Source organism: Falco peregrinus, chromosome 3, assembly GCF_023634155.1.
Source record: "Falco peregrinus isolate bFalPer1 chromosome 3, bFalPer1.pri, whole genome shotgun sequence".
Taxonomy (NCBI): domain Eukaryota; kingdom Metazoa; phylum Chordata; class Aves; order Falconiformes; family Falconidae; genus Falco; species Falco peregrinus.
The window spans coordinates 28,808,764-28,835,675 of record NC_073723.1 but is presented as its reverse complement, the minus strand read 5'-3'; the positions used below and the strand labels follow the sequence as shown (position 1 = coordinate 28,835,675).

At 45.6% G+C, this 26,912-nt stretch overlaps 2 protein-coding genes across 10 annotated transcripts in view; one reads left to right on the top strand and one right to left on the bottom strand.

Annotated features, from left to right (window-relative positions):
* GRHL2 (grainyhead like transcription factor 2) overlaps window positions 1-11,550 on the top strand; it is a 71,626-nt gene extending 60,076 nt beyond the window's left edge. For all 4 annotated transcript variants that reach the window (XM_027777676.2, XM_027777675.2, XM_027777674.2 and 1 more), the window contains exons 15-16: window positions 5,765-5,829; window positions 7,055-11,550. In XM_027777676.2, the coding sequence (XP_027633477.1) occupies window positions 5,765-5,829; window positions 7,055-7,169 (180 nt within the window). In that variant the 3' untranslated portion in view covers window positions 7,170-11,550. The remainder of the gene's footprint in view (window positions 1-5,764; window positions 5,830-7,054) is intronic.
* A 4,872-nt stretch (window positions 11,551-16,422) lies between these two features.
* Window positions 16,423-26,912, bottom strand: part of NCALD (neurocalcin delta) — a 60,769-nt gene continuing 50,279 nt past the window's right edge. For all 6 annotated transcript variants that reach the window (XM_055799521.1, XM_055799522.1, XM_027777670.2 and 3 more), the window contains one exon: window positions 16,423-26,706. In XM_055799521.1, the coding sequence (XP_055655496.1) occupies window positions 26,609-26,706 (98 nt within the window). In that variant the 3' untranslated portion in view covers window positions 16,423-26,608. The remainder of the gene's footprint in view (window positions 26,707-26,912) is intronic.

The following is a 26,912-nucleotide window of genomic DNA, read 5'->3' as shown; positions in this document are numbered from 1 at the left end:
CTTTACTACAGTTGTTTCAGCAAATCATGTAATTTTGTAATTAAGCAAATCCTAAATGCTTAATTCTAAACTCAGTACCAAGAACTTAGAAACTGAGGCTCTGAAAATTGTAGAGCCCCAGATCTGAAAGATAACACCAATGATCCTGAATCGTACCCTCTTCTCTGTTTATGGATTTTACTTGTTTGTTTGTTAATCACTGTTCCTGGTCTGTGGCTTTCTCCTAACTTCCCATGATTAATGAGGTTGTTTTCTCAGATACTATGTTTATTTTATTTGCTTGTGTACCCCCATTCCAAATGAACAGTTAGATTCCATCTCAGACTTCTTTCTTCTGGCAAATATCTGCAGGTGTCAGGTTTCAGAGATACAGCACATCTCAGAAAGTGATGCAAATGCTTGATTTTTAAGATGTTTGTATCCTACACTAGTCGGTCTTGATCAACAGAAAATAGCGAAACGATTGCCCGTCACAAAACATGACACGTGGTGACTGGCCAGCTCTAAATCCTGCTTTCAGCCCCATCCAAAGTTAGTCCAAAGACCCCAGTCTTAGATTTTGCGGAATCACATATTTATTCAAATTACAGAAGGCAATCTAAATTAGGAAATTCAAGCATCTCCCAAAGTTTTCTAAAATTAAAAAGTAACAGGTGAGCTCAATAGAGTTCACTTAGACCAAAGGTCATTAGATACCCATCTATGCTGTGTCCTTCCAATCAATGTAGGGTTGGTATTTCCATAGAAAGAAGTTGACAAAAATGCTTTCTTATGTGCCTCCACCAGCCCAGATGTTGCCCTTTCTGTCTCCCTGATTACAGCAGAGAAAGCATTTCTGGTGGCTTGTGCAGTCAGGTATGTGCCACAGACAAACTTGCCATGTCAGGGGACTGTTATTTCAGTGCCACTCTGAAGACTGTCCCACTGTTCAGGCATCCTAAGGGAAGGAAAGAATTCTTTGCTCAGCAGATTGAAAAATAGGCAATGGGGGTGATAAAGGAAAAAATTTGTCCAGATAAAGGTATCTTTTTAAAATTTATTGTAGCCTGCTTGAGGTCAGATAAGAAATCTTTTTGTTTTATATAGAAGTTGGCAGTAGTGGTGTTCCCCCTGAATTGGCAACAAATGTTTTTCAGAAGTGGGAGTGCAGTGAGATGCCCTAGCAGATGCTGGCTCTTGGCTTTCTCAGATTCTGCCGCAGGACTTAGCACATTTTCTCTCAAGACTTGTTTTCTGAGCCTGTGAGGGGGAGGCTGTCCATACCCTCACTTCAAGCCTTGCTTCTACAGCTTGCTGTTTGGTATAATTGGTTGAATCCTTAGGGGCTCCTGAGAAATGTGCTTATTCAGTCAGCTGGAAGTCTTTTGCAAAGCTCACTAATCCCTGCATGTTATATAAATCCTACACCTGTCGTAGTGTCATCGTTTAACCCCAGCCAGCAACTAAGTACCACACGGCCACTCACTTGCTCCCCCTGCCCTGGTGGGATGGGGAGGAGAATCAGCAAAAAGATGAGACCCATAGGCTGAGATAAGAACAATTCAATAAATGAAGTAAAGCTAATGATGATGGTGATGAAGAAGAAGAATAAAAGGAAGATAACAGAAAGAGAGAGAGGAATAAAACCCAAGAAGATGAAGAAGAAAAAGAAGCTAACAAAGAGAGAGAGGAATAAACCCCAAGAAAACAAGTGTTGCCCAATACAGTTGCTCACCACCCGCTGACCAATGCCCAGCCAGTCCCCCAGCAGCGAGCGGGGGCTCCTAGCCAACTCCCCCCACTTTACACTGGACATGAGTTCTATGGTATTGGACATCCCTGTGGCTAGTTCGGGTCAGCTGTCCTGGCTCTGCTCCCTCCCGGCTTCTTGTGCATCTCCTTGTTAACAGAGCATGGGAAACTGAAAAGCTCTTGACTTAGGGTAAGCTCTACTTAGCAACAACTAAAACACCAGTGTGTTATCAACATTGTTCTCATACTAAATCCAAAACACAGCACTGCACCAGCTACTAGGAAGAAAATTAACTCTATCCTTGCTGAAACGAGGACACATAGGCAATGTGATTCACAAGGCTTTCTTAGCCCTGCATCTCATAGCTTTCATAGGAAGTGGTGTCCCAGAGGCCCAAACCACTCTGAGCAACATTTGGAATGTGTGTTAGGTATCCCAAATATCCTAGGGAAGTTTAATGCTGGAATGTGCAGAACGCTGTGTATTAGCTGCCATTAAACCTCCTTGGCACAGGAATGTTTCTCCATTTGTTTATTTGCATGGAGTCAGTGAAAAGTGTCTTCAAGTACTGATCTTCATAATATCATTATATGATTCTAATATCATTAGGTTTCAGTGTTAACAACCAGAGAGGTGTTACGAAGGATTTTTTCAACAATCTGATGAAATGGAACCATTTTTATTATTGTGTTCCATGAAAGCTTAAATTTAGGGGTACAACAAAACCACAGATATAACAGATTGCTTATCTGACGTTCTGTTCATGGCAAGCAAAGCCAGAGGGCTAGCAAGAATACAAGGAGAACATGGAAGTTTCTCTGAGAACTTCTCTAAGGCAGTCAAGATTTGCCCAGAGGAGTCGCCAGCCTCACGTCTGGCAGCTGCCCTCCATGGGCAGCACAGGATGAGGCATGGAAGGAAGGGGGAGTTGGAAAGATGGTGGTAGACAAGGGTGGAGTGTGAGTGAGAGGCAAGATGTGAGTACCTGCACAAGTGCTTCTGGCCAGAGGTAGGTGATTCCTTCTACTGGCTATCCTGCCCATGGATCCTCCCTTGGATTTATGCACACAGGTTGGGTCAGGCATTTACAAAGGCAAGGTGGGGCAGCCTGTCACATCTGTGATGGAGAGTAGCTGGAATAGGTTATCCCACACAGAGTTATGGCAAATCCTGGGTTCAAATCACCCTTGTTCTGCCCTGTTTGGAGCAAAGACTTGAACTTGCTCCAAATAAGCTGAGTATGTTATGGAATGTCTTTGCAGGATGCTTTTCCACCCTGTGTATGCAGTTACATAGCTTTCCACAGGATACACAGAGCCTTTTGGATAGGCTACATAGAGCTCAGAGTGAAAAAGATTGGCTTGATAGTCCAGTGGTGAGGATGCTTGTGTGAGATACAAGACAAGTGGGGTGAAGCCGTCTTTCATAAATGTAGTAAAAAAAAAAAAAGAACACACTCTTCCCCACAGCAGGAAGGGTGTGACCACAGCATACAAGCTTGCACATCCTTTTTGCTGAATTAGGCCTCTGCCAAGGCAGGTGAGAACACGGAACCAGGACTACCATCAGTATCTCCAGCACCATATTCAAAAGGGCAGTGAAACATGCTGATGCAAGTAAAACTGAAGTAGCAAATACAGCCCACAATTTAATTTATATTTTGTTCTCTGCTAGGTGCAAAACTTTGCGGGGTGGATGGGTCTAGTGTGTCTTATCAGTTACTCTTCATTTACAACCTCCCCTTTCTGTTAGCCACAGATGTACTCTGTGGTCAGAGGAAACGGATTACAGTGTAAAAGAAGCTTTATTAGTTCTCCAAAATCTTGGAGTTACGCTATACTTTTTAAGTACAAAATTGTGTCATAGGTAAGATGGCAATTCTACAAGTATAGATGATGTAGGCAAATATAGGCTAATTAATTCTTTCTTTTAGAGAATCCTGGGTCTCTGAACGGGAGCTGTGCTTGGGATTCAACCTGTGGCTGTTTGAATCTGTCCTTGGTGCTGAGTTTATCCAGTGCTTGCTTTCCCTTTTCTATTTCATTATAATTGCTTTAATTTACTTCTCTAAGATATCACTTTTTCTCAAACAAAGTCTGAACAGAAACACAAAGAAAGGATTTTACAGCGACTGATGTTTGGCAGTCTTTAAATGGGTATTTAATTGTGCATTTCGCTTCTCTAATGTGGAAGATAAATTATCAGCTATTTAGCTGCAACTTCATTTCACCTGGGAAGAGCAAGAAGCTTACTTTGGTTGGCAGCAGAGTACCACAGAACATAATCACTGACAAAACGCCATTTTTCTGTAATTATTTTGCCTTTTGGGACAACCCTCTTCTAAAGTATGAGCTATGAGATGTGTTCCCTCAAAGAAGAGTCATAGTTTGGAAAGGAAAGCTGGCTCAGACAGAGGTCTCAGGGACACCGTCTCCATGAGCACACCACAGGCTCGCTGCAGAACGGACATCCAAAATAGTTACCAATACACTGCTGCAAAGCAATGCCAAAGCATCCCAGTGAAGTGCTTGTTTAGTATTGGTAATTTGTCAGCTAAGTAGTCCTTCCTTCAAAACTTTTCCTCTATTTTCTGCTTTATCATTTTGAGTAGCTGGCACGAGGTTTATTTTAGAAGTTCTTTACCTTGCTAACACACTCCTCTGTGACATTCAGATGATGTTTTGTGAGCCAAATCGTGTTCTCATTTTGCCACCCTAGTAATTAGACTGAGTCACCTCCCCAATGATATAGAAGCTTCCTAATCCTGTGTGTAGCATGTTTGCAGCCTTCCCCCAATGAAAGGTACCTGGCAGATACTTTTCAGACAAAAGAAGTACCATAGATTCATAGAATGGTTTGGGTTGGAAGGGACCTTAAAGATCAACCAGTTCCAACCCCCCTGGCATGGGCAGGGACACCTTCCACCAGACCAGGCTGCTCAAAGCCCCATCCAGCCTGGCCTGGAGCACTGCCAGGGATGGAGCATCCACAACTTCTCTGGGCAACCTGTTCCAGTGTCTCACCACCCTCACAGTAAAGAATTTCTTCCTAAAATCTAATCTGAATCTACCCTCTTTCAGTTTAAAGCCATTACTCCTCATCCTGTCACTACCTGCCCTTGTAAAAAGCCCCTCCCCAGCTTCCCTTAGGCCCCTTCAGGTACTGGAAGGCAGCTGCAAGGTCTCCCCAGACCCTTCTCCAGGCTGAACAAGCCCAACTCTCCCAGCCTGTCCTCATACAAGAGGGGCACCAGCCCTCTGACCATCGTCATGGCCCTCCTCTGGGCTCGCTCCAACAGGTCCATGTCCTTCTTATGCTGGGGGCCCCAGGGCTGGATGCAGCACTGCAGGGGGGTCTCACAAGGATGGAGTAGAGGGGGAGAATCACTTCCCTTGACCTGCTGGCCACACTTCCTTTGATGCAGCCCTGATTCAGTTGGCTTTCTGAGGTAGAAGCGCATGTTGTTGGGCCATGTTGAGGTTTTTGTCCACCAAGGACTGTGGATGGTCCTGTTAGCTTAACAAACCTTGAAATGCTATTGAGGAATAGAAATGTGCGTATTTTTTTTTGTGGATCCATCAATCTATCAGCTCCTGTTGTGTTGCTACTCATCTGCCTTCTGCCTGGTGGAAGCCTTTGCTTCCGCAAACCCAGAAAATTAGAAAAAGAAATGGCAGAAAGGCAGCTGCTCAGATTGAAATTCCCTGGTAAAATCTGAAGCTGGGAAGAGTTGTTGACTCCTTGAGCAGAGCAGTAGGAGATGGTGAGGCAGTTTTGATGACTCACACCCTATGAAAACTATAGTCTCCAACTTCCTGGATGGAAATGGCTGTGGGTTTTTGATCGATATGTATAGAATTATTCACCCCTAAATCATCCTTAAATGAAGTTACGGTATGGTTGCGAGTGACTTTTCTGTATAGCTATCCTGTCAAAGTTTGCAGAGGTAGTGTTTTAATGCCTTATGTAAATAGAGAGGTGATATTTTCATATTTCTTATTAATGATAATTCTTTTATTTTTATGATTTCAGATCTCTGAGAAATATGGGCTTCCAGTTGAAAAGATTGCAAAACTTTATAAAAAGAGCAAAAAGGGGTAAGTAAACTAACTAACTAGGGGTTATTGCAGGATCTTTAGGAGCACTCAGAGATCCCAACTATGCTTGGAGCCTCATGGTGTTGGGCAATATAAACACTTGTATGAGACATGCCTATGTGCTTGAAATCTTAATATTTACAGAGACAGCAAGGGGTGGCAGAAGGGAAAACATGATTCTCCAGCATGTCTGACCAGTATTCATATGCTTACTGTGAAGAAACAGAGTTTGTGTTTGGAAAATGTATTTGGATAAAGTGTGTTTTATAGACTGTACGCTTAATAGCATTGTGGAGTGCTAGCATGGGAGAGGTGCAGCCTTTGCTGTGAATGTGGTGTGGAATTTCCCTGCAGTGTTAAGAAAGAAGTAGGCCACTCTCCGAATCTGAAAGGCAGGCAGGCAGCGTTTGCTGCAGGGGTTTCAGCTGAGTAAATTTAGACATGAGCATCACAGCTCTGATTTTAGAATAGCTAGGCTACTACTCCTTGCTATAAATCTAAATCTCTCTACTTTAACTTTTTTTTTACTTCTAAATAACTACAATATTGTGGTGTTATAATTTTAAATCAATAATTTATTTTCAGCTGTAACTACGGCATTGTTGTGTGTGGGGATTTCTTTAGCTTTTGAGAAGACAGGTGAAACTTCTCATGTTTTGCTTCTTTCTAACACTGTTTGCAAGTGATACGTTTGTTGGAAGAAACACCCTAAGTTAACGTGCAAGGAAAGCACTTGTACACATTTCTAATACTTGTTGATATTCTCACGTCTAAGCTGAGCTCTAGGCCTGTGAGCTGTGTGCAAAGCACAAATTACACTGCTCCCCGGTGCTAGCAACTCACACCACAGAGGTGCAGCAGTTCACACGGCATGGCTGAGGAGCAGCACGCGGGTACACCTGAGGGAGCCAACCCCGGGCAGGGGAAACCCCAGCTAGCTGGGTCTGCCAGGGATCTGTGTGCAGCTCACCTCGTCGGCAGCTTCAGCAGGTTAACATCCCAGCACTGGATGGGATGTCTCTTGCCTTAACTACTTTGGCAAGGCGCAGCCTCTAATCCAAAGACTGTAAAGGACTATGGGGCACATCTTGGTGATGATTCCCACTGTTGTCCCTGTACTGGCATGTGCTGGAGTCTGGTTTTGCATTGTAGTGAAGTGAGCACATGCAGTGGAGCTTTCAGTGTCCTGGTGTGTGAAAATAATAATTTTTGCCTTTGTCGCCAGTATCCTGGTAAACATGGATGACAACATTATTGAGCACTACTCCAATGAGGACACATTCATCCTGCACATGGAGAGCATGGTCGAAGGCTTCAAGATCACACTGACAGAGATCTAGCCTCAGACAGAGCCTTTTTGTAAGGAACCACAGCATTTCATCCTGCTTGGAAAGCAGAGGATTCCCCGGGAACTTGACAGACATTGATCAGAGAAACTGTTACAAGACTGCTTTGAGAATACTGTCCATTCTGCACATGTGCACCCACTGCATATAGACTTGGGTTTGTCAAGCACAAGGCCACCGATGTTAACCTGGTCCCTTATTTATTGTTCCCCACTCTCTACTGTACAAGCAGTTACCAGCCCCCAGATTTGTAACCAGATGTCCCACTGCAAATGTGAAATGCAGCATTTTAATCCATACTTCAGTGTGGATAAGCTCATTCTAAAACAAGTTATGGAACCATGCTGGTCTAGTTTCAGAAATCTGGTGTAAATCACTTTACCGGTAGTTCTCTGTCATTGCTAAAAAATTGGTGCAGTGCTAAAGATGGGGAAAGTGGCTGACAGTTCACCTGCTCAGACGGATCCATATCTCTCTATAGTGTATAGTCTTGCCAAATACCTCTGGTAGTTCTCAGCATGTAGCAATGAGGACTTGTAAGTAAGGCATTCAGCTACAAATGTCACTTGTAAGTAAATGGTAAAGAAACCATTTTAACCTTGTATATAATGTTTATAATATGCAATAATATATTTTAACTACTGTATGTGGGCATGTTTACTGCCACTATGTTTTTGTATGTATTGGGTTTAGGGTTTAACAGAATCTTTCCTAGAGGATTAGATTGCTGCGATCTGTTAAGGAGTGTGTACTGAGAAGCTGATAACTGTACCTGCGCTCATATGCTCCACCCTTGCCCACCCAGTTTTATACCGAAATATTGGAGCAAACCACGCTGCAGGGTCTGGAGTGCTCTGGTGCAATGGGGCCCACCTTAGGTACCCGAGTCCCAGCTGTAGATACCTGAGTGTCCCATCCAGCTGTCAGCAAATCCAAGAGGCACCATGTGTCTGCTGCCTGGTGTGCCTAGAGGTACAGAAGGGACTTCTGCCTGTTCTGTTAATGAAGTGGAGGCTCTCAAAGTGGGCTTTTCTCAAGCCCATGGAGGGAAAGGTGCTTTCCGCAGCAGCCTGCTCATTAAAACATTCCTCTAGATTGTAAGAAACAGGATTTAAAACTCTTCTTAAGGGTACTTGCTCTTCTATCTCCATTGAATGATTCTGTTTTGATTCCTAGGGCAGTTGGGTGCAGTATAAACCCGGGCTTGATGGAAATATTTTATCGAAACTGGAACAATTTTACCAGTGGAGACTGAATATCCCACAACTGAGGTGTGGAGACAGGTCTCTCTTATAAGGGCTGGATCTGAACCCAAGCTGAACTACGTTTTCCCATCAAATTCCACCCCTGTCTCATGAATTCTGTGAAGAGAGTCACACAGGATAAAATCACCCCAGGAAAGGGTTTCAAGGCCTGAATGTCCCTGGCGCATCCAAACCCAGCACCTTTCCTCTCCAGTTCCTCTGGCTATCGGTGAGAGCTCCTCACTCAGCATACAACCCTGTGAGTTTAGCTGCAAGCATTTTATCTTCTATGCACTGTACGTGGATTCCATGTGACAGACAGAAACATGGGTCCTTTCCTACCTGCAACCTTTAGAGTTTCTTTTTTTTTTTTCCTTCTGAAATAGTTTTTTCATTTAGTCACAGAATCTTTATTTGGTTGTTAATGGTGTAAAGAAATACTGCCTAGTTTAACAGGCCTCATTCTGTAGTAGTGTTTTGAGCTGTGTGGAGCTATTTACATTCAAGCAAAGTAGCTGGGATAGCTGACCAGTCTGATTTGGTCATATTTTTGCATGAATTGTCCTGCAACTCTTGCACACTTTCTTAACTTCATTAGCAATAGCATCACATTAAAATCTGTACTTCAAATAGAAATGTTGGGTACCTGTCAAAGTTTCTGTGGGACCAGAACCTATAAAAGGTTCAGACCATTAGCGTCAGGGCTAACATAGCCAGAATCCTCTTACATCTGCAAAACAAAGTGTCTGTTTGTTGCGCTCCCTCCCTCTTCCTTTGTCATGTGCTCTTTCTCCTTCTGATGCAGAATTTTGTAGTAATTCCCTTATCTTTTTATAAATACGTACTCCAGCAAAGATGCCTTTGCTACCCTGCTCGAGAGCAGACATCTGGGGAATACAGGGGATTTTTTTGCGATTCAGTTTGTTTCTGCTTGGCTCAGGCCGAGATAAAAAGTCTGTGCTGACTTAGCCCAGATACTTTTTCCCTAAAGGAAAAAGGGGACAGTTTTAGCAGGTGGCATTAGGAACTGTCACACAGGACTGGTGAGCAGTGGTGTTCTTGTATTTCTCTGTTGTTTGACGGTGTTTGGGATCCTAAGGATATTAGCTGGGGTCTCTCAATTGGTTGTGTTATCTGGGCAGAAGCTGCAGGTGAAGCGTAGGAGTAAATGTACACGGGAGTTGAGCCCTGGTTCTGCCCCCAACAAGCCTGCCATCCAAGCTCTCTTATCTGGAGTTCCTGTGGCACCTGGGGCTGGCATGGATTGAGGACAGTGAGAATTTGGGGTTCACAGAGAATGACAGGTGGTGGGAGGGACAGTCCTGAGCTGCTGGGGTGCAACATGTGCTGCACCAGCACTCAGGTTAACGGGACATTCTTGTCTTATGTATGAGCTGGGTTCTGTTGGGTGCTGCAGCATCCTACGCCAAGGAGCAGTGTAGGATCAGTGAGACGTGCCAGACTCTAGGAAATACTGGGGCTTAAGGAGCTATCTTTCCATTGCCATTTTAGGAGCTTTCAGTCAGGCACTGTCCAGGGAAGGAAAGTTACTTCCAGGATTAACTGAAAGCTTTTCTAAATACATCTTGAAGTGTGTGAATTCCTGATATAAGAGAGCTGATACTCCTGCCTTTAGTTCCTTCTTACCATCTCAATGAAGCTAGCAGGGTTGAGGAAGATAAGTAGGATTTACCCTGATGGTAAGGTTGTTTTAAAACATCAGTGAGATCTAGTTAATGTTGATCTCCCTTAACTTCATCTGCCAGGGTCTGAGGGCTTTGTTTCTCTGCTCCAGATGCAGGTGCATCGCAAGCACCTAGGACATCACAAAGAACACGTCACCACCCTGCACCCCTTTAGTTGTACTTGCAGCACCAGCTGCTGGAGGAGCACTGAACCTTGGATGCTGGTCGTGGCAAGCTACAAGCTGTCAGGGTTCACCTTGTTGGTCAAAACCAAGCTATCAAAGTGATGGGGAAGGGCCAGTACAAGTAATGCAAACTTCTGAAGCAGTGGCCTGCCTCATGCCCTGCTTGATTCAAAGGTCTTGAGGAGTACGAAGTGCTTGCACATTTAAAATACACGTTGCTTTTGTTTCGTGAAAAATACCAATTCATGCTGGATCTTCCAAACGTTATGAGTTAAATGGAAGTGAGATTGGGCTACTGTTCAGCAGGGGACAGGAATAGCTGCCTTGCCTGCTCTTGTCTCTGTGGCTGTGGTTGTTTATTTAAAGGAACAAAGCTTTCATTTCCTTGCCTTCTTCAAGACAGCAGTCTTGAATCTTAACTAGTGCAGCCTGAAAGGTGGCTTGCTGCTCAGCTGATTTTCCCTATGACGAATTAGAGCAGTGCTGTGTCTGTAGATGTTGTGTTTCAAAAGACCCTTGACAGAGGTGTGCAAAAGGAGACTAGGCTTCTAAGCTCTAGTTTTGGTTCCCACTACAGATTTGGCACTACGTCCGTCCATTTGATGTTATATTATGAAACCCCCAAATCTCAAATTTTAGTTTCTTTCTACACAGTCAGATGCTGATATCCCCAAAATAAAGTGCATCCTTGCAGTGAAGCTTTGTTAATGTACCGTGATATTGCCTTCAAGACACTGTGGAGGATTTTTACCATTGAATATAAACCACAAAGAAAAGAACTTCCCCGCGCCCCCACCCCCCCCACCCCCCCCACGCCGTGTGTCCTCTCTCATGAAGTTTTTTGTCAGTGAATTCAGAGATCAAGTGTCTGTCTTGTATATTTTCCTCTTTCAGGCTATGAATTGTTTAAATGTTGTAAATTAATTCAAACAGTTAGTAAAAACTAAACTGTCCAGCTGTCAGACATCCTGTATATTGATTGATATGAAACTGGAAAGGAGTATCTTAGGACTTTTAAAATGTAAAGCTTATGAAATGTTTATATGCTCTTCCATTTCCTATGAATTGAGACAAGATACAAACAAGAATGTTTGTGCCAAAGTTTGTGACAAGCCCTTTTTCCGGCAAACAAGGAAACTCTATGTATAAATAGTGTGCTTTTATATTAAGAAAATAGCTCATGTAACTTAATAGTGTTGCAACTGGGAGAGGGGTTTGATAAACTGTAAATACAGCTATTTTATTTTTTGTACATTTTTAAGAAGGAAAAAATAAATATTCCTATGTATGAGATAATATTTCTGTTGCTGCAGTGTGTATTACTACATATTGGGGATTGAGTTCCTGCTTCTGAGCCCAGAAATCTTTTCAAAAAGAAGAAAACAGAAATTCATTCTACCGAGAAAACAAGAGCAGAGACTGAAAAGAATAGTTATCACCGAAACATGGGTTTGATGACTGGCCTGGAGAGAGCAGTGGATAATGTCTACCTGGACTTCAGTGGTCTTTGACACTGTCTCCCATAAGATCCTCACAGAGAAGCTGTTGGTCTACAGGCTGGATGAGCAGACAGTGAGGTGAACTGAAAACTGGCTGAACAGCTGGGCCCAGAGAGTGGTGATCAGTGGCATAAAGTCTAGCTGGAGGCCAGTGACCAGCAGTGTACCCCAGGGGTCAATACCAGGTCTAGTCCTGTGTAACACCTTCATTAATGTTCTGCATGATGGGGCACAACCTACTCTCAGCAAGCTCGCTGATGACACCAAACTGGGAGGAGTGGCTGATAGTGGCTGACCAGAGGGTCATGCTGCCACCCAGAGGAACCTCAACAGGCTGGAGAAATGGGCCAACAGGAACACTATGAAGTTCAGCGAGGGGAAGTACAACGTCTCATGTCTGTGAAGGAACAACCCCAGGCACCAGTATATGCTGGGGCCACCCAGGTGGAAAGCAGCTCTGCAGAAAAGGACCCCCAGGTTGAACCAATGTGCCCTTACGGCAAAGGCGGCTGATGGTATCCTGGGCTGCATTACACCAAGCATTGCCTGCAGGCCGAGGGAGGTGATCTTTATTCAATGCTGGGGAGGCTACACCTGGGGTCCTGTGCCCAGTTCTGGGCTCTGCAGTACAAGAGAGACATGAATATACTGGAGAGAGTCCAACGAAGAGCTGCTAACCTAATGAAGGGATGCAACACCTCTCCTGTTCAGCCTGGAGAAGAGAAGGCTCCAGAGAGATAATACCAGTGTGTACAGATACCCGAAGGCAGGGTGCAAAAAGGACAGAGCCAGGCCCTTTTCAGTGGTGCCCAGTGACAGGACCAGAGGCAATGGGCACACACTGAAATGCAGGAGGTTCCCTCTGAACATCAGGAAACACTTTTTTACGTGAGGTGACCAAGCACTGGCACAGGTTGCCCAGGGAGGTTGTCAAGTCACCATTCTTGGAGATATTTAAAAGCTGCTGGACACAGTCCTGGGCAACCAGTTCTAGGTGGCCCTGCTTGAGCAAGGGGTTGGACCAGATGACCTCCAGAGGGCTTTTCCAAGCTTCCAATCACTTCTGTGATTGTGTGACATGGGGTGTCCTGGGAACCCAGCTGGAAGCACTGGCACGAACATCTTTGTGAGTCCAGGGCACCTGGGATGAGATCCTTTCCGCACCTGCTCCAGCTGTGCCTTGCATGCACCAGAGCACTGAAGCATACCTGGCCATGCATCTTGCAGTAAAACATTTTCACCAACCATTTTATTCTCCACCATTTGACTTATCCTTTCAAACAAGAATCCAGGAGATGAGAACATCTAAGTAAGTGGGAAATCGCTTGGGAACACATTTGCCTCAGTGAAAGGAGGCTGCCCAAGGAGCGGTGGGGCAGCCTTGTCTTACTACAGCATGGAGAAGTTCAGCGCTCCTGCCGAGGGCAAGTCCTGAGTGGGACAAGCTGCCATGCAAGAGCCAGCCCCTGAGACCTCTCTTGTGTCAAGCAGAGACCACGCCTGGGCAATGAGGAAGGAAGTGAATTCACCTGAAATGTCTTGGCTAGCAGAATGTAGACTTCGAGAGCCCAGCTTCCTCCAGCCCTTCCCCATCCCCTTCCTCGCAAAACTCCTCCAGTTGTGTCTAGCTCTAAGAGTCTTTTCACAGCCATCAAAGGGTTTAAAAAAAGGCTTTCCCCGCGTGCTTGGCATTTTCTAATAATTTTGAAAAGTATTTGTCACCTGTTTGTTATACAGCAGGAGAGGCAGGTGCTGAGCACTCCATAGCTTGGTGACTATGAGTGACTAACCAAGAGCAGAAGAGGTCTTCCCAGATCCACTGAAAACCACAGAGACCTGTACCCCTACCACCACATGCTGTTTGCCCTGATGATGGTCTTCAGTGCAGCCTGTGTTCCACCACCAGCCTGTCTGCAGTCAGCACCATACAGCAGAAACCAAAAGTTGTATGTATAAAATAATGCTCCGTGTGTGTGTGTGTAGATATATATTTAACGGCAATTGTGGGACTGGCTGCAGCTTGCTGGTGCTGGTGAGCTCGCAGCCCAAGGCCAAGGTGCTGCCCCTGCCACTGTGGCTCCCCAGTCCAGCAGGTTTTGAGGAGTTTCTTGGGGGCTTTTCCAGGCCCCAGGAATGCTATCTGGATGAGGAGTGTGGGGTCAGCCAGGACTAGCTCCCGTGGGGGTCTTTAAAGTAATCACTTTTCCTGGGCACTGCCTGTGATGGATGTTTAATTGTGTTTTGTAGGAAGCCATTTTACCGAGTGGCTTTTAAAATGTGCATGCTTCAACAGCCGAGGGGGTGGAAGCGCCCTGTCTGCGAGGCCGTGGAGGAACAAGGAAAAGCATGTCAGCTAAAGGGAACTGCTGCACCCACAGCGTGCTCAAAGGCTGGACTGTTTCTGGTGTGGCCGAGAGCTTACGGAATCACAAATCACAGAGTGGCTGGGGTCGAAGGGACCTCTGGAGATCAGCTGGTCCAACCCCCTGCTCAGGCAGGCTCACTCAGAGCAGGTTGCACAGGATCACATCCAGGCGGGTTTGAATGTCTCCAGAGAAGAAGACCCCACACCCTCTCTGGGCAGCCTGTCCCAGTGCTGTCACCCTCAGAGCAAAGAGGTTTTTCCTCCTGTTCAGGTGGAACCTCCTGTGCTGCAGTTTGTGCCCGTTGCCCCTTGTCCTGTCACTGGGCACCACTGAAAAGAGCCTGCCCTGTCCTCCTGACACTCGTCCTTCAGGTGTTTGTATGCATTGATAAGATCCCTTCTCAGTCTTCCCTTCCCCAGGCTGAACAGGCCCAGCTCCCTCAGCCTTTCCTCATCAGGGAGATGATCCAGTCCCCTCACCATCTTCATAGCCCCCCGCTGGGCCCTCTCCAGTAGTTCCCTGGCTCTCCTGAACTGGGGAGCCCAGAACTGGACGCAGCACTCCAGATGTGGCCTCACCAGGGCAGAGCAGAGGGGGAGGATCACCTCCCTCAACCTGCTGGTCACTCTTCTAATGCACCGCAGGATCCCTTTGGCCTTCTTGGCCATGAGGACACACTGCTGGCCCATGGGCAACTTGCTGTCCTCCAGAACTCCCAGGTCTTTCTCCACGGAGCTGCCTCCCAGAAGGTCAGCTCCAGCCTGTGCTGGTGCGTGGAGTTTTTCCTCCTCAGGTGCAGGACTTTACACTTGCCTTTGTGGAACTTCAATAGCAGGGTGATTCACGAAGGTCTTTTAAGAAAAACTGAGCAGCTTCTAGGAGAGGGAAGCAAAACAGCCCTCTAGCTCTTGACTGCATCTTTAGGTGACTCAATAGGACAGCAAAGCTGTGCTTTTCAACACCTTCCCAAGCTCTCGGCTCAATTTGTGCTGCTGAAACCAGTGCTAGGATCCAGAGCGTGCTCTTTCCCAGACAGGGCCATATCCAGGGCTCACAAGTCAATCAGCCTCAGGGTCACAGCTCCCCTCCTCCCCGAGGTGGTGGGAGGGACAGTCCCTGGCTGCTGGGGTGCCACAGGTGCCGGAGTGCCTGGCGGTGGCCATCACCTGAAGCCAGGCTCTGCCTGGAGTCAGTACACATCCCTGCCCGGGCACAGAAGCCCTGGCCTCTGCACAGTGAGATATGGGCCAGCAAAGGTGGCAAGTGGAGGGTTTTAGCATCCCTATGCAAATAAGCAGCTCATTACAGCCCTGCCTTTTTTACACCTTAATGCTAAATCATATTACGGCCCTAATGGAGTGGTGAGGAGAATGTATATCACAGAGTCTGGCACGCTGGAAGCTGGTGTCACAGAGCTGGTTTGGAGGTGCTCTGAGCACACAGGGTACTTGGATGATAGAACTGATGCTCTACCCAGGCTCCAGCCTGCTTCAAGCCTGTATTAATGTGCAGCTCCACAAGTAGGCTGGGTGGTTTTTTTCACTCTCGAGGAAATAGGCACTGGTTTCAGTTACCTTCCAGCAGGATTTAAACTACTTTTATCACCCTGGTGCTAATCCCAGCTCCACATTTAACCTAGGTAAAAGTTTGAGGAGCTTAAGAAGCATGCACAGGGGTACGAGCCAGCCACCGCCAGAGCCCAGCAGAGGCTGGCAGGAGCCCCTGCTGCTCCATGAGCCATGCCTTGGAGCCACTAACCACAGCTACCACACTCTGCGGTCCCTCCCCACATCCTACCTGACGATGTGCTAGTCGTTCGGGGATAAAAAAAAAATGCCCTAAACCTGGAGAGGGATTTATCTATGGCAGGGAAAGCTCCCATCAGCCAGCTAAGCTGGCCTTTGCCACTCTGGAGCAGCAGGGCACTCAGCCTTGTGATGCCCTCCCTTTGCTTTGATAAACCGCTCGGTGTTATCTCGCCCCATAAAGTCACTGCTGACTTTAGTGGCTGGAGGAAAAACTGTATTAGCAGTGGAGAGCCCAGCTGTCTGCAATGTGCCAGCGCAGTGCCCACACACGGCTTAAGCCCTTGCTAAGCCCTCCAAAGTGGCTTGCCTGGCTGCTGCCTCTTTGCCTTTGGTGGTGAGCAGGCTGGGCCTGAGGACAGCAGGCAAAGGCTTCTCCAAGGTCTGCCCTCCACACCGTGGGGCTACCTGAGGCTTTAAGGCTCCGCTGTGAAGGGAGTAACAGCACGCGGCACATCACAGCTAGCTGCAGCAGAATGTTTATTAGTAGGAAAGAACATTCAGGGGATTTCAGTAGGAGAATTTGTTTGAACCATTGGTATCCACCATACATTGGTTTTCATCAAGATTGATCAAGGTTACATATTTATATAAGAAAACAAAATAATTCATATTTAGGTGCGATCAGTAATTCCAGTATGAAAAAGCACCATGTCACAAAACAGTTTACAATACAAAAGTCTTCAAAATCTAACATTTAAAAACAATATTTGTTCAACGGTAATAACAATACAGTAAAAAAATTCTTATTTCCCTTCAAACAATACTGCTTATATATTTTGGCACTGAAAAAGAAACTATCACAAATGCGCCTTTTTAACCACACAATGCTGTTTTGTGAGTGTCTATATAACAAGGGAAACCATGCTTTTAAAGTCAGTCATTTTTCCAGGTGCAGTTTATACTGCTTTCTCCGTTAAAAAGAAAAAAAAACCTAAAAGACAAAAAACTCCTAAGCTGCAGCATGTCTTCTATTTTGGCCCAGGACACAATCTGGAGAAGCATCTCTCTCAGACTCAATTTGTTGAGTAAGTCAGCACTGCCTGAAAGGCCGGATCCAAGCCCCTCTTCACTCTCCAAACCCAACAAGAAACGTAGACCTAAGCCCCCCCAAACGGTCCTGTCTTTTAGGGACTGACCCCAAGTTCTTGCTGTATTAAGCAGCCCAATAAGATTTTGACCCCAAACTTGCCGCTCAGGGTCTCCTTTTCCTTAATTGCTTCATTCCTCCAAGTTTTAGTTAATTAATTTTGAAGTCATTTGCACAAATGGCCTTAAAATATGAACCCATCGGTTTTGTCATGGTATAGCCAGCAGTCCCAAGGAACGCTGAGTGTGCATGCAGTGAGCTCAGGGGTAAGGAAGCCTGACCAGGGGCCAGCGGTGTGCCCCGCGTTAGGGGACCCTGCTCCCAAGTCTCCTCCTGGGGCTGGGACTGACACACAGCGGGAGTGGGAAGCTTGAGTCTGAGAGAGGGAAAGACAGAAAACTAGACTTTTCAGGAAGAATTACTTTCCACTCACAACTGACCCCTATTAAAACAAGAATGCAGGTATTGTGCTCCGGGTGAAACGCCGGTGCCTATGTGCAGCTATGACGGCCCTTGAAAAAGACTGATTCTAGTGAACATGCAGTCCTTGGTGCTATCTCTAAAAGCTGAACAATAACCAAAAGAAAAAAAATCATTTTAAATAGTTTTTACATCTTACATCAAAGATGTCACTACAAAAACACAATAGTATCACACACTAATTAGAACAGTCTTAAAAATGCAAACCAATGCTGGTAAGACTCCCGTACATTCTGCATATCATATATACAGAAGAGAACAGCTTCTCAAGAAGAGAGGACAGCTGCAGAGAGATAATCTTCTGGGTTTTTTCTGAGTACATTGCATAATACAAATACATCATCAGCATAAGAAAACTTTACTCTGACACTAAGAGCTCGAAAAAGGTCCTAACTGGAAGTTAATAGCAGGGGGAATGGTGCACGTGCTGGGGGGTGCAAAACACAGACACAACCCTCCGCCAAATTCTCTGTTTCCTCTGATGGCCCGATCGATCGTCTACTTCCATGCTACTGGGTAGGTTTAACACGTCACTCTGCAAAGCTCCCAAAGCCTGCAACAGCACAGGGCCAAATCCCCAGGGCAGCAGCGCACCTCCCGGCAGCCTTTCCATGGGGCTTTGCCTGGCTGAGAACTGTCTGGAGACTCAGAATATCACCAGATGAGCTTACAATAGAACTGGGGAGAAAAATCAGCACACCACGATAGCTACAGGCAACTACACACAAGACACTAGCAATTCTAGACAGTCATAAGAAAAATATGTGGACCAAATTCATTTAATTCATAGTCATCCCTCTCCTTTCTGACTTGTAAAAATCTTCCTCAGGATATGCAAATTTGCTTACAAAGCATTCATCTAGAGAGGTACCTAATTTTGCCAAGACACAGGATATGCTGAACTCCGTGCTGCTGCAGTTAGTCTGCCTGCGCTAACTTGTTTAAGGTTAGATTTGGTATCCCTACTGTATGCTGCAATGTAGAACCAGTCTGATTCAGAGATGAGAAAGTTCTCCCTGTGGAATGGTCGTGGACTTAAACGGGAACTGGACACTTGGATCCGTTCAGCTTTTGGCCATGGTTTAGCTCAATTTCTTAGTGTCTACATCAAAAATATCTGCCCAAATTTACACAAAAAAAATTGTCACGGTTTGACCCCAGCTGGCCACTAAGCCCCACACAGCTGCTCCCTCACTCCCCCACCAGTGGGATGGGGAAGAAAATCAGAAGAGTAAAAGTGAGAAAGGTCTTTGCCAACCTAAAAGGTTCTATCATTCTATGAAAACTTGTGGATTAAGATAAAGACCATTTAATAAGTAAAGCAAAAGCCGCAAGCAAAGCAAAACAAGGAATGCATTCACCCCTCCCCAGGGGCAGGCAGGTGTTCGGCCACCCCCAGGAGAGCAGGGCTCCATCACACATGGCGGTTACAGGGGAAGACAAACACCATCACACCGAACATCCCCCCCTTCCTCCTTCTTCCCCCAGCTCTATATGCTGAGCACGGTGTCATGGTATGGAATATCCCTTTGGTCAGTTGGGGTCAGCTGTCCCGGCTGTGTCCCCTCCCAGCTCCTTGTGCCCCCAGCCCACTCGCTGGTGGGGTGGGGTGAGGAGCAGAAAAGCCCTTGGCTCTGGGTAAGCCCTGCTCAGCAGCAACGAAACCATCCCTGTGTTATCAGCACTGTTCCCAGCACAAATCCAAAACAGCCCATACACGCTGCTGTGAAGAAAATTAAACTGCGTCCCAGCCTAAACCAGCACAAAAATGTATAATTATTTACTTTTGCATCCATCACATCATTCACTTAGCAATACTTAAAAATCCAAAGCATCAAGTACCTGTGTCAGAAGAGGCCGATATTGGTCACCTTGGGTTCAAGAGAGAAATAGAACCGAATATACAAATGTTAACTACAAGACTGCTCAGACAGAATTGAAGTGAGCAAGTGGAAGAGACAAGCATATTGAAATGCAGTTCGATCTGTGTCCTTGCAGCAAACGTGCAGACAAAAAGAATCCCTCACATATAACGAAGCACTTCAGTTTTACTAGGCATGGTGAGCCCACCTCGGCAGCAATTGCTCAGGCAGCTCTGCTCTTGTGATCATCAGGACTTTTACTAGCATGAGTTAAACGACTGGCAGGGCTGAATCTAAGAGGATCCCCCCAAAAAAAAAATCAATCACAAATGCAACTAAAACACAAATAAGGAAATTAAACACAAAATACCAAAGAAACTTGATCTTGTAGAGCAGTCATGACTAACATGGAGCACAACATCCTTAGTAAGCTTCCTTAGATCCTTATCAGATTCAAACTCTGTTTTTGTTTTTTCTTTTTCTCACAGATACTAATAAAAACTATTTGGTTGCCCTGGAGATGGGAATAAACTAATAACAGGACATAAAAAGGTGGTGGTGGTGGCAAGGAACTGCAAGTTCTCCCCTGAACAACTGCCTAGGACCCATTAATCTTCCCTCTGAGTGCAGCCAATTAACAGCACAAACGAAGCTTAGAATTTAAGAGGATTTTCTCAGGTGGGTTTACTAATTACCATCATCCCATTCAGTGGGGGAACATGAGGCCAGCCCTGAATACCACTGAAACCCCTGTCCCCAGGGAGGAGAAAACCAGAGGTCACACCCTTGACACGTGCTTTTGACAGATGGCAGGAAGAATCTCTGCCTGACATTGCTGCGCCAAAATTATCTTTTGGTCCTCAGTATCTGGGTGCTCCAGGCGGCATCGGGCACCGCACACTGAATGGTGACGCACAGGAAGATGCTGCTTCTGCCTGGAAGAAATTAGCTCTCTGTGGAACCGACCATGGGAGCGGAGGGTGAGCACTGGTCAGGTTCAGTCTGTGGTGCAGTCAACAAAGACATACATGATAATGAAAACCACATTGTTCCAGAGGTTCGCTGTGTTCTTGAAATGTTTAATACTGCCATTACTTAATAATAGGAAATAAATAGTGCAGCTGGCAAGGTACACACAGGAGGGCCGAAGGCTGGGAACCAGATCAGAAGCTGTTCCATTTAAGTGCATTGAGCCTGGCTCCTCCAGATCTCAAGGGCTGGCGTTTGTTATTCCTTCACACAGCGGCTAAGGAGGGCAACCAGGAGGTGGGCGCAAAGCCTCAGAGAGCCAGACACCCTGACTGCCTCTTTGGGAAGGTGAGAACACCCTTGCTATAAGGTCAGGGCAAGAGGGGAAGATCTGAGACATTTTTCAGCTGCACAGTAAGGGAACACTACAGAGAGGGTGGCCGTTGTGTGCTCTGAGATCTGGGAAGCACTCAGCAGGCTGAGTAAGCTCAGATGCCATCTCTGTGGTGGGACACAGCATCCCCAGCCCCAGCACACAGTGACACGGGGATGAAGCGAAGCAGCCCAGGAGGTCCTATGGGCTGGGCTGGTGAAGAGGAAATATTCTGTGCTAACTATTGATTGCTAAGGGGCGTTTACCTTGTGAATTCAGACCCTGATCTAAAGGCAGTGATGCCTCTTACAGTTTTTCATTTCTCTAGTCTTTTCACATTTTTCACTACAGCCCAAGCTCTTTTTTGCCTTGTTTATTGTGCATTACTCATCAATTTACACACAATAGCTTAGTCCCAACTATACATACTACAATAACACGACCTGTGGGAGCAATGAGGAAATCAAATCTGTACATTGCAAAAAGCCCCTTACATCTGGCCTTTCCAGCTGTTACTTCTTAAGATATGGAGAGTGTATCTGAAAAGCTTTATATGTTATCCTGTGAAAATCCCCACCCCTGAAACAGTATGGATGATCTGGAAGCAACAGCAGCAAAAGCTGGGCTGGAATAAGGGATGCTGCCAAGACATCCATGGTAGCCAGGGATGGTTTCTGCAAGGGGTGAAGAGATTGACTTTGCATCTGAACAATCATTCTACTGCTCGGAATGCCAGAGGCACCTAACGGCTTCTGCAGCCCCTTAATGATAGTCCCGATTTCCCATGTCACTGCTTTCCATCTGCATCCCAGTTTACCAACCCTGCTGCTTCTTCCCTCCATCTGCTTAAAACACAACTGTTCTTCTCACTTTCCTCAGCCTGCAAAATGGCACCTGGACCACAGTCAGACGGAGCTTTCCCTTCTTGTCTGCCATGACCAGGAAGAGAGCTCCTGCGGGTAACGTTTTGCCCTCAGTTACACTTAGGAAATGCCTGATGCTCCTCCAGGGAGCTGTTTGTTTGACGTCTAGCTGGGGCATGGCAAACAGCTCTGTTGCTTACAGGCAAGAAAGAGCAGAGTTATTCTACCTCTGCAGCTGCATGTTCGTGCTGAAGGTATTTAAAAGTGCGTTTCGTCAGCACCTCTGACTGAATATGCAGCAGACAGAGCTGCTCAGCTAGGAGGTGCCATTTCTGGTCTAGCCCTATCTCAGAGCACATCACACCATGAGCCTGACATATCACTGCTTTGTATCTTATCTGCCTACTGCACAGGCAATGGAAAACTCCGCATGCAGCTCTACGTGTTGCTCGGCTGTCTGGCGCTTGCCAAGTCCCTCTGCATTTCTAAGCACAAGTTCTGCCTGTGATACCAAGGAAACTGACTTCCCCCACTTTAAGACTCCTACGTGAGACACCGCCTGGTAAGACAGAGAGCAAAGAATGCATCCAAATGCTTGTGCAAAGGGCAGGTGAAAAATTTTTCTCCACCAGTCTTGCACCAGTTACCTGACACCTAACTCCTGAGCCCCTGGACCGCCTCACCAGGAAACGGAGGGAGCACCACAAGAAAGAAAAAAGGAGGTGCTGGCAGTGGTGGGTGTTCAGGAGGTCTTGTCCAGCTCTCCCCTTTGCTCGTTTCACTTGGTGCTTGCACACTAGGCTTCAAAAGGGAATGCTTTTGAAGGATGACTCCTTTATCCTGACTGTGCTATATTGCTATCATGTTGCATCTTCACCGGTGCTGCTAAAAAAAACAAACAAAAAAAGAGTGCTTTAAAAGAAGGGAGACAGCTGAGCTTAGGGCATGTTCTGAGTCTGGAGATTCCCTCCCCACTGCCATGTGTCCCCAGGGACTTGCCAGTTGTCACCGTGTTCCCCGGTTCACATGTACTGAGACATGTACAGCCACAGCCAAGTTATCATCTTGGCTTAGTCTGCGGATTAGGGCTCAACATCGAGTTACCACAGTTCACCTAGTTTCCATGAGTCAGCCGAACCGAGGTTTCTGCCCATGTGTGTGCTTCCAGCCCACAGCAAATGCAAGGTAATGTGTCTTAGCTTGGTCTGCAGTGAAAGAAAATTAAGCTAAGCCACATTATTGCACCGGTTTGCCACCAGTGAAGAAAGCACACGCTGAAAAGCCCTGGGGCTCAGCCTCCGGGAGCAGTTATTAAACCATGGGGACTCGGTCACATGTGACCACTTAGTGTACTAGACTGCGATACTTCTGCACATAGACCTCATGCAGCTACAGAAGTTACAGAATTCTGGCTAACTGTTTTTAGCAGTAGTGTCTAGAAAAAGTGGAGGACATGCTTTATAACAGAGCATAACAAAGGACAAAATGCCCCGACAATAAGACAAAAATCCTGCAAACTCCTAAGAACAGCAAGAGAAGAAGCACAGTTTTGTGTACCTCAGGAGTACTCACTGCTGTGAACTCACAGGGCTTCAAATAACGCTGAAACATAGATAGTCCCTCTCAAACCTTTGCTCACAAAACCACATGCATGCTGGTTTTATAAGCATTATGTCCCTTTTCCCTTCCCAAAGCACCCTAAAACAAAGACAGGCTGCTGCAGACTGCGCAAGCCATAGTACTCACTTCCCATCTTCTGGTCTGGCAAGCTGACTGGGAATGCCAGATAAACGGGACTGGCATTTTCCATGGATTCAGTCTACATGTGGGATGTACTCATTAATTCACTTGGACAACATGCGAGTGAATGTTACCTCTTTCACATGCATCTAAGACTGGAGAATGCATCTACGAAATTGAGGTGATGTGACACAGTATGTGCTGTCTGCCATCCTTCATGTAGGGAAATACTGCTAACTGATGGCTTGAAAGTGTCTGACTTGATGTGCTATTTTTTACAGGATAGGTCATTTTGTCTTCAAAAGGTTTACGAAGGAGTTATGATCGCAAATGTGAACGGCAGCAAAGCAGAAAATTCCAATCCGAGGCGCAGCACACCACTGCTGTCCTGCTGCACTGCGCTTTGCGGCTGTTCCTATCACAGCTCCAGCTACGGATCACTTTTAAAATACAAGGAGAGGCAGAGAAAGAAAGGGATAGTTAGTAATTTAAAACAATACCAATCATCAGCGGTAGTCAGGTAAAGGAATAACCTTAGTTCAGTCTGTAAATGTTTATACAATAATCTTATCTCCAGCTATGTCCTCTGGAGCATAGGCTAATTCTTATTCTTTCCAGATTTTGTGAACTGTTGGAAGAATTGCATCTCCGCTGGCCAGGGGTCATATCACGGGCTGTGTTTTCAAACATGCGTTGTACAGTATTAACACGTGAAGCAAGTCTGGCCCCAAAGCCCCAAAACTACTGAGCGAAAACAGCGAGATTAGGTTCTGGGCCAGAAATACCTTAGAAAACTAAAAAGAGATGGAATGCAGTCACTTAAATAAAAGGCAATGTTTTAAAAGTTGCAGTCACATGCAGAACATGGAACTGCAGAAGGTATCCAAGTTCACTTTCAGTAGATGCCAGCTTCTGTAGGGCTGGGCTGCTCTGGGTCTAGGTGCCTGCACTGAGCTGGTAGGTTACAAGTTTGGCCGGGTTTTTCGAGCATCGCTGAGCCCTGCCTGTGCAGTGGTGGTGACAGAGCACCCAGGAGCAGCTGGGGCAGTGGGACTGGACTGGTGCTCAAGAGGGAACATGGCTTTCAATATACATGAGGTGACAGATATGGGAGAGAGGGCCAGCAGCTCCCCAGGTAAAGGAAAAAATGACCTTGGAGAAGGTAGACACAGGCTCTCCTTCAAAGAGATGCCCAGGATGTCTATGAAGATCAGGGAGAAAGAGATAGGGAACATTTCCATCAACTGGAGGAACTGGTGCAAGATTTGCCAGCGATGCTTGTAACAGCTGAAAGTGCTGGGTATCGAAATCTGTTTGTGCCTCTGGTTGGGCCTCTTTTGCTTTCTTATTTTCCCACACACATCTCTGCTCAGTATTTTGATTAATATAATGGGAATATATCATCAACTGGATTTCTTGATCATTTGAGACAAAGGCATGTGCCTGAAGACATTTATTGAGTGCAATTAGCCACTCATAATAATTATAGTACAACTGATTAGCAATGTTAATTTCAATTTATTTTTATTTTATTTTAATATGCTCTGCACTTCACACCTGGCAAATCAAATGGCATGGAAAAATTAAGTCTAGGATTTTTTTCTCTCAGTTATTGTACATGCTAGCTAGTACTCATAAAAAAAATATTCATACTCGGCTACTTATTCATGACTTCTAATTAGTACTTAGCTAATCATCATCTGCAAAGCAGACTTATTTTACTTAGTTTATTTTAAATTAAGGCTACTGGGGATTAGCATCTACAAGGTCACTTGACAAAATGCCAACCTTGCCTGTCAGACAAAGGTTACTCTAACGAGCTCATGAATTCCCAATGCCGTGCACTGCCTACATGGGTACCTCTCCAACAGGATCACAGAGCAGACTTTAGCTAATGACAGATTAATGCCAATTTAGTCAGCATAATGCCTCCTGTGGCTAAAGCTTTTCCATTGCAGCAGCACTTGTAAAGTCCCTAAGAAATCCCACGTATGTGTACTAGCTTTGCATACAGCAACTCTGACCAAAGGATAAAGTTTTGCAGCAGCAAATTTCAGAATTCCTGCATCTAGGTGAAAAGATAAACATTCAACATTTCTCTCAAGAACTGATCTTTTTTTTGTTTTAATTTTTATATATATAAATATACCATAAAGCGTACCATTTCCTCATTTCAGTACAGATTTTTCCAACTTTACTAAAATAAATGAAATATAAATGCTACAATTCTATGTCTAAAACAAGTTTTGATGACAGCCTTCCCCTTAGAGCAGGCCCAGAAACTCTGTTAGCTATGTGGAGAGAGACAAAAACACCCCCAAAAGTTCATATTATGCAAGAGCATTCAGAACAGCAGATGTGCCTCAGCTGCAGCTGCTTGCAGGTGTCCGTGAGTTCCTCACGTGAATGCCCACTCTCCTTAGTAGAAACTGCTTTATTACTACTAACCTGAAAATTTCACATTCAACATGTATCTCCCTTAAATTCATTGTCAAGACCCAGTTTTCCATATCTGTGTCTGCCTTTGCTGAGCCCAAACGGTAAGAGGTATTGTCAGTTGTGGATCTGGGGATCAGGATTGCAAACTGCTGAATTTTCAGATAAAGCCATGTGAAATCAACTACTGTAAACCTAGTAAAAAATGTCGAACTTTGTTTTTTCCCTTCTGCTTCACAACCTGGAAATTGTTCACAGCATTGAAACAATGAGGCATAGGAGCAGAGGTGCAGCGACACAGCCCGCACACGTTTTGCTCTTCTGTACTTTTTCCCGATCCTGTCTTTGACCTTAATTGGTGTCTCCTGGACAGGGGAGGAGGTTCCAGGTGAATCCTACCCCACCCATCACGACCCCTTTGGTTCAACCTCTACTGCACCTTCAGGTCCTGTGGGTGAATACTTAACTACTAAAGCAGCAATCTAAAATCTGTCAGTGTGTCATGCTGCCAAGGGTTTTGTTGTTGGTTTACTCCTTCTCAACACGTACTTTCCAAAACAGACACGTTAAAAAAAAAACAACAAAAAACCCAACCCCAAAACAAAATCTTTTAAACAGTGATAACACCACAATATCTGTTTAAAACAGTATTGCCTGCGCTCTGGACAAATTGTTAAGAGCAATTCAGCATTCTTATAATTAATCCACAACAAAAGAAGCTATAAGATGCCACAAATGAAGGCATAATTGGCCATACAGAGGCAACACTACCATGAATGTTGTTTGGCAAGGAAAAAAAAAAAAAAGCAGATACATAATTCATCCAAAGAACAGATTCAGAACTGCCCAGCGCTGCTGGGATCACACTGCAGGAGACGGACTATGGACGGATCACTCTTGGCGCCTCGGATGAACTCTTCCAGAGAGAGCTTTCCTAGAAAAGAAACATGTTTGCTTAGTGCACCTGGTGGTCACAGCACACCTGCCAAGCCTCTGGACAAGCATGGAGGAAGGAAGCGGAGGGACCCCAAGGAAAATCCCTGGGAAAGCAACCCTGCAAGGCAAAGCCCTGCCTGCCTGCACCCCGCGGGCTGTGGGTGGTGGTGGCTTTGCCTGGGTGGCTGAAGGAGGAGTGGTGGG